Source organism: Saccoglossus kowalevskii, chromosome 5 (assembly GCF_978046115.1).
Source record: "Saccoglossus kowalevskii chromosome 5, keSacKowa6.1, whole genome shotgun sequence".
In the NCBI taxonomy this organism is placed as follows: domain Eukaryota; kingdom Metazoa; phylum Hemichordata; class Enteropneusta; family Harrimaniidae; genus Saccoglossus; species Saccoglossus kowalevskii.
Window position 1 is genome coordinate 28,330,486 of NC_140645.1, and position 7,656 is coordinate 28,338,141.

Below are 7,656 nucleotides of genomic sequence, written 5' to 3' on the forward strand. Positions count from 1 at the left end.
GAATTTAAATGTTCTGTAGGTTCTGAAGTGTTTTTCCCTCAGACTTTTCACGAATATCACTATGAATTTCTTCTTTCCAATGGGATGTAAATTTATGTTTGAGGTTGGACTTGATGATATTTATGTCTGTTGAAGTTAATTTATCACTTTTATTAATTAAACATTCCTGTTTAATATTCTTCAGCAAGTCTGTAATTTCCAAATACCACTTAGTTTTTAGCTTCTTTAAGTAAAACATTTTTAGTATTTTTAATGCGGTTGTAATATTTTATTAATTGATTTTTAATAAATATATTCAAAGGGTATCTCCCTAACTCGCTGTAAATTCCCATAATTGGGGTTCTTTGGAAAACTTGAAGGATATATCGACAGTATTGAAAATTAATGTCTTCAACTGGTGATTTGGATGGGAACTGGCCACCCCATACATCACTACCATAAACAAGTATCGGTCGTATTAGTTTGTCAAAAAGCGATAGTGACAAGGTGATGGACAAATTGTGTATTGCGCCTAATTTAATTTTAAGGTGCTGTAGAGCTTCCTCAAATTTTCCATTTGCACTGATTATTAAGCCAAAATAATTAAATGTTTTGACTGTCACAATTTCACTGCCCCCTAGAAAGAAAGTGTCACTGTTTAGACATCTGTTTGATTTGTTAAAAACTAATACTTTTGTTATTTCTGGGTTTACAGTTAATTGCCATTTATTAACATATTCTGACAAGTTATCCAGACATGATTGTAGTCCATGCTTTGTTCTAGAGAGAAAGACCAGGTCATCTGCATAAAGTAGGCAGTTGACAGGCGAATTTTCAAGAATTGGAGGATCACAATCAGAATTGAAACTGCTGGGAAGGGAATACACGATGTTCCTATGAAGCGCAACCAACATAGACTCAATTACATGTGAGAAATCTTCACAAAGTTCGTCTTGACAAACTATTTTATTAGTATCTTAAACAAAATGTCTCTAAAAATATGACAAGTTTGATCTGTACGTGTACAAAACGATAGTTAATGTTTTCTCACCGTCTGATAGAGAGGATCATAACTAGACTGAGTGAGTTATTTCGGGGTAGATTTACAATCTAAGCTAGCCCGTTTAACAGTATATTAATGTTCTTCAATGTCAACACCAGTATAAGTGATTATTCTACTACAGCTTTCTAGCCTTTTTTCCAAATTTATTAAAATTAAATTTTGAACTATTGTTCAAATAGATTTGACCTGAACGGAATTAACGGACGGTAACACAACCAGTGCAATTTCACTTTACAGCAGAATGAGTGAGTGAATGAATGAAGTGAGATAAAATGCATTCAACGGAATAAGAATGTAGATAAAGAGAGCGAACTTCTTAAAGCACATAAAAACAAAAGGTATCCAGTTTGCATTGCACGAGGGCGTCCAATGCGATATTTTTAATGTCTTTTTTTTTCCAAATTGTTATTTATGGTTGGCTTTTAAATTGCCCATAGTGACGCTCGTGATTGTCAATTTCACTGGAAGCTAACATTAATAACGATACCGGTCACTGGTAGCATAGTGGTTGTCGCTCCAGACTCATGATCGGTAGACCCAAGTTCAAATCCTACCTTAGGCTGAACATCAAAAGGTTAACCCCCTACCCTGGGTGAGTGTGCCACAGACTCAATGGGAAGGCCAATTCCACTGGCCGAGATTCATTCACTAACGAATGCGACTTTAGGGGAACCTTTGTTAAGGTCCGCAGGTGCTTGTGTTCGACCGAGCCTGGTTGACGCCAGGATAGCGCATTAAAATTGCCATTTGACAGAGAGATGGCCACACAGCCCTGTCATGTAGTCCCAAACATGAATATGACTTCTGTGGCTAAATGCATTATGTGTCAGCACTAGCACTTGCAATTTGCACATACAAAAAAAAATGTCAGGAGAGACAACGGTGACATTCAATGTCCAGAACTGTCGCCTGGCACAAAAATATTTAAAAAAAAAAAAAAAAAAAACATTAATAACGAATATTGCTTAGATAATATTAATAATAATATTGGTAAAATTGATTTTTTTCTCGGATCTTGCCCATAACTGACAGGGCCACAGTAGCTTTGCAAAATTAAATTTGCTTCTAAATGTTTTTTTCACACGCGTTTTATACATCACATTGGACCCATATCAAACATTACACTTTGGGACGAAGGTGAAAGTTTTGAAAGTTTGGAAGCTAATATCTCGAGTCATTTACTTTAAAGTAGGCAGATAAGTTACCTCTCTGACAAAAGTACTTGGTAGAAATATTAGTTTCATATATATGCGACTTTTGCGGTGCTCGCTTTCACTGACGTTTCTCTCATGGTTCCAAATATGAAATAGTCATCAATGTACTACAATTTGCATTTATTTAACTTTCCAAACTACATTTTTTTTACTATCATAACCCATTCGTGGTATACATTCACTTTCTGAATGTTCGTTTGTTTGTTTAGTTTTTAGAATGAATGAACAGCAACCAACCAACACTAAAACTACATACTTATTTCCATTCCCTCGTGGTCCACCAGTATAAATTCGAAACATGTGGCTCTGGTGTAGTAGATTTCACGGTGGTCTCAGTTACTTGAGAAAAATTTGAAAAAATACAGAAAAAGTGTAGAGAAAACACACATTATTTGTTTCAATATTACAATTAACTACTTATAAATAATAGAATTCATTAATCAGAGCTACTGCAGAACATACTAATGATACTGTTAGAAGAATAATTTAATGTCAAAGATTGTAATTGTCCAGGCAAGGATTGTCGAGGGAACTATTAATTGAAAAATATCCGAGAATAATTCTGGCGAATTTATCAACCCTAGAGAAATATCTAACTGGGTACAAATAGCGGTAGTAATTAGCTATTAGCAAGATAATCTACAGATACAACAGAATTATTAATATTTAGCATATTTCCATTCATGTTGATAAGGGTCAACTGAGCCATATTTCAGCATCTATGGAGACAATGTCATAGTCTGAATTACGTGCATCAGTTAATCAGATCATCAATATTCTAGGGGTGGGATATCAACAGTTTCCAAGGGCTTATCACATGCAAGATGGTAACATTGAATAAACGTACTCATCAAACTATATATAAAGCATTTATTTGTAACAGATTGTTATTGAAAACACGTTTTGTTAAAATACATATCGTTATACTTTTACAGGATGTCTAATGGATCTATTCAGAAAGAACAAGTTTGACAGTTTAAAAAAAATAAAGATGGGAACATATTACACATAAATAAACATTGGACAGATACGTTAAAACCACTCCGAACATGGATGTGCTAGCCACGTAGAAGAAACCTGATTCACATTATACTGTTTAACACGCAACTTTTACAATAATAAATTAATATAACAACAACAAGAATCATATAATGATTAATCAAATAAGAGTCCAAAACTCAATACTGCAAAACTATAAAGTGAGACTGAATAAGATTGGATACTGTCTGACAAATATTTCAACAATAAAACAGTGTACGATACCGTTCGTTAAAGTAAGGTTTTCTGTATCTACTATTTATTCATAGAAATTATTGTTACAACAACCAATTTTATTTATATATTAGTCAAATTGTTTAATACAAATAGTATGATAACGTCTCTGGCTGGGTTCAAATTTGCAAATACAAAGTCAAGAATAAAAACATCGTTCTACGATTTTCCAGGAATTTGATGTCAGTGGTCACTTTCGTTTCCTGCCACATTCTAAATGTAGTCAAAACGTTGATTATGCAGTCTGAGCTTTTTCACCTGTGATAAAAATGAGATGTACATATTATTATGTGAAATAAGAAACAAAATGCATATACAACTACATATGTACAAACAAAAGACATACTACTTGTGCATAATTTAACTATTCGAATTGATACGTCTGTTTTTAAGAACGCACGACTGTGACTGATATATTAGGCTGAGAAAAAAAAAATCTCTGTTTCTCATTTCCGCGCGTATCATTCTGAACTATGCGTCTCGAACGTTTTTTTCCTTTTAAAGCATTCTAAAATGCGAGTACTAAAACAAAACCACCTCGCCACCTCATTTTAAAATTTTCATGAAACGAGAAACACAGATTTTTTTTTCCTGGCCTAAAGTATATCTTGTGGATTATAACAGTTTTGACAGCTTGTAGCAGAGTATTGTATCTATTTAGGATTGACGGTAGTGGGTTAACTTACTTGATGAGCTATGCTTACATTTACCAGATTTGGATTTCTTTGTTTGTGAAATAATGATTATCATAATCACAGTAACACCCGAGGCTGCACCAACCAATCCACCAATCATGCCTTTATTAGGTCCAGATGATTTATCTGGAAAAAAAGTAATGATTAACATAACATGTATAATAAAGGATGCCGGTTTACATACTAATATATAAACCACTCTATTGTGCACAATCTTTAAATTACAACATAATGCGGTGTATTATAGGATACGCAAAGCAAGTATTACAATTACGGTCTTATACCACGATCTGAAGAAGTCATCATGATTACTAGTATTTTAGGCTAAACAGTTGCTCTTATCCCTCATTATAGCTTATATTTAGCTACCTCCAATAAAAACACAATAAGGTTAATGCAATGCGTTGTCATTCGTCATCACGTTTCTGAAACAACACATCTTCTACTTCCAGCAGGCGGTATATTGTTTCTGTCATTGGTTGTGTTTGGCGCCCTCAAGTGTTAACAATTCCCACGTATTTGTTTGATAAATTTATAAGAGGACAATTAATTGTGGGGAAATAGTAACATACATAAAGATAACTCCTTTGCATATGTGACAGAAGCATGCTCTCTCGATATTTGTGTATGTGTATATGATAAGGGGTGCCCAGTCTAAGCAATTACAAATAGTAATGATATTGTCCTATTACAATTATAGAAGCTATTTTATAAGTAAACCAAAAAGAAAAAAAGTCTCATTATAATTTGTATTACTTAAAGGAATTAATTAATTAAATGATTCAATAAAGAACTTACTTGTTACATCTAGTGTTACTGATTTGTTCACATATGTATTTATTTCATTTTCATCATTTCGCGCTCTACAAATGAGATCCTTCTGATCATAGTCAGAGGTAACCACCATAGACAGGACACTCGTTGTATCGAAACCGTCACCATCCTCCGTTACGTTATAAGAGATTCCTTCAGTAATTACTTCATCATTTATTACCCATGATACATTTGCGGACGGCCTTATGTCATAGACGGAGCAGGAGATAGTCAGGGTTTCTCCATCACGTATTGTGATTGAGTTTTCTGTATTATCTATCACAACACTGGTTACTGGTTCAGCTTGAGCATACCCTGTATAATTGAGAGATTGTTGAGAGTGAGGAAACGTTAACAAAACCGGTAAAGTTTGTCAACAGCATACATATTAAAATACTGACAAAATAATAACTAGCTGAACACTATGAAAGACATAGGTCGTGTTTTAAACTATCACAAATCAGAATATTGCAATTTCTTAGGAACGTACCTCTCACTAAGTGTCTGAATATATTTATTCATTATATCCTGTTATATGTTGTACACGAGTGGTTTATTAATGTATATCCAAGACTGTAGTTACAATTTATAGCCCAAATTTAGGCGAATTTAATACTACACATATATATGTTGGATAGCAAAATCTGCTATGTGTCCCAGACGTCGCAACTAATGGGACATTAGACATCCCAGCCATTGAACGAGTATATGAGTGATGAATGGACAGGTGCTGTAAACCAAACCAAATAGCGATTGACACAATAGATTGTATGACGTCTTTGCTGACACTCTAGATTCAACGAAGTGCCTGTCCAAGACGGTGAGCGGATCAACGTGCTGCTAAAGGCATTTAATATTGTATACTGTAACAGTTGCAAAGGTGTATGAATGTTAATTGTCATGGAAAACCTATTTTTTTGTTTTTGGTCAAATTAAAACTCCACACATTCTAATTGTTGTTATTTGCAAAAAGTTACGATAATAACATCATGAACTGTCAATCAAATAAAATCCGAAACTCAGCCAAATCGGACATTGCAACAATAGAATTGGGGTTGTTGCCAATCTGTCTTGTATTGTTATCTGAGATATTTTTCAAATATACCTGTGTGCAGTGTATCTCAGCGTTACTTTAGCACTGGACTATTAAAGGGCGGCGACATTGCCGACTACGAGTAACCATACCAAGGATAATTATCTATCTACTGAGTGTCATAGATTGCGCCACCTAGTGTCGAAACTAGATTTCCCTCCAAGGACGGTGTCGTGACATTATTAAAGTAATCAACCTTCACATCTTCAAATTAGTTTTTGAATTAAAACGCACACACTATCTAGGAAAAATGTCATTTCATCACTCGTGACATTACTATGTTGAACAAAATCGCGCATGCATGAAACCCACTTGACCTCGGTGCATTTTAAAATTACATTGGCTGCAATGGCATAATGCATGTTTTGTGCCATTCTTACAATGTTATATTGTTGCGCCACACAGTTTCGAAAGTACTAGTAGTTTGACCATCAAGGACGGTGTCGTAACTTAATTGAAGCAGTAAACCTTTACACTGTCAAAGTAGTTGATCCAAACACTATCTAGGAAATGTTTTGATCATATCACAGTTACATCTTTTACATTTAATGATTTATTTATGTAAGTCTGTCTAGCTAAACATGCATACGTACTATATTTTTCTAAAAAAACAATCAACGATATTTCACAGTGATACGTGCGGACGTTTTGATTTTGATGCAAACTATACATAAATATGTGTTTTGTTGAGTGAACATAGTCTGCGAAATGTCTTATGAATTATAATCAAACACTATACTAAATGTTGTAAACCTTTGTAATTGGACCTTAACTCGCTGCAGTTTAGCAGCTCTTATTGACCGCTTAGGCTATTCTGACATTAGTTATCTGGTCGCCCCGCAACGTATACAACGATCAAATAAGCTGCATAAACTGCAGCAAGATTGGGCCACATGTGTACAACCTGTGGTAGGAATATTTACATACCTTCATACGATGCCAAGCCAAGTACAATGAATAACAAGAAGATAAGTGCCATCCGTAATCACCTTAAACTGTTTTTTGAACACACTCAAATAATTATCAGACGTAACTGTTGATAACTACGCTGCAGCGCGATTTATAATCATGCTCAGCGTGATTCATAATCATGCTGGATATGCAAATGTCACCTTGGCTTGTACTTCCGGTACACAATGTCAGCACTGCGTACTGACTCATATAGAATGTCTAGTTCCAACGTATTGAAATACTCAGATAATATACCTTTGAACATATTTTGGGTGTTGGGACATCGTCAAAACAATTTAGTAATAATAATAACTTTATTACACTACTATGCCATCAGAGGGAGCAGTATGGTAAATAAAATACAAATCATCAGAACAAAAATACAGTAGCTAAACTATAAGATAAAATTAAAATTAAAAGATGTCAAAAGCTGTTAAAAGATGTCAGTGTCGAACAGACATGTTTTGTGAGCCTGGTTTTAGTGTGTCACGAATCTAGGTTATTGTGCTCTGTTAACTGTCAACTACTTGCATATTTATGAGTACACGATGACGTCGACCCGTAATCAGATTGTCG

At 34.4% G+C, this 7,656-nt stretch overlaps 1 protein-coding gene across 1 annotated transcript; it reads right to left on the reverse strand.

The window, feature by feature from the left end:
* Positions 1-3,112: 3,112 nt before the first annotated feature.
* On the reverse strand, positions 3,113-7,216 carry LOC144342446 (uncharacterized). The gene is made up of 4 exons (XM_085499295.1): positions 7,057-7,216; positions 5,022-5,351; positions 4,215-4,349; positions 3,113-3,786 (listed from the first exon to the last, which is right to left on the reverse strand). The coding sequence occupies exons 1-4, from the start codon at positions 7,106-7,108 to the stop codon at positions 3,764-3,766; spliced, it is 540 nt and encodes a 179-aa protein (XP_085355421.1). The 5' UTR covers positions 7,109-7,216; the 3' UTR covers positions 3,113-3,763.
* Positions 7,217-7,656: the final 440 nt, after the last annotated feature.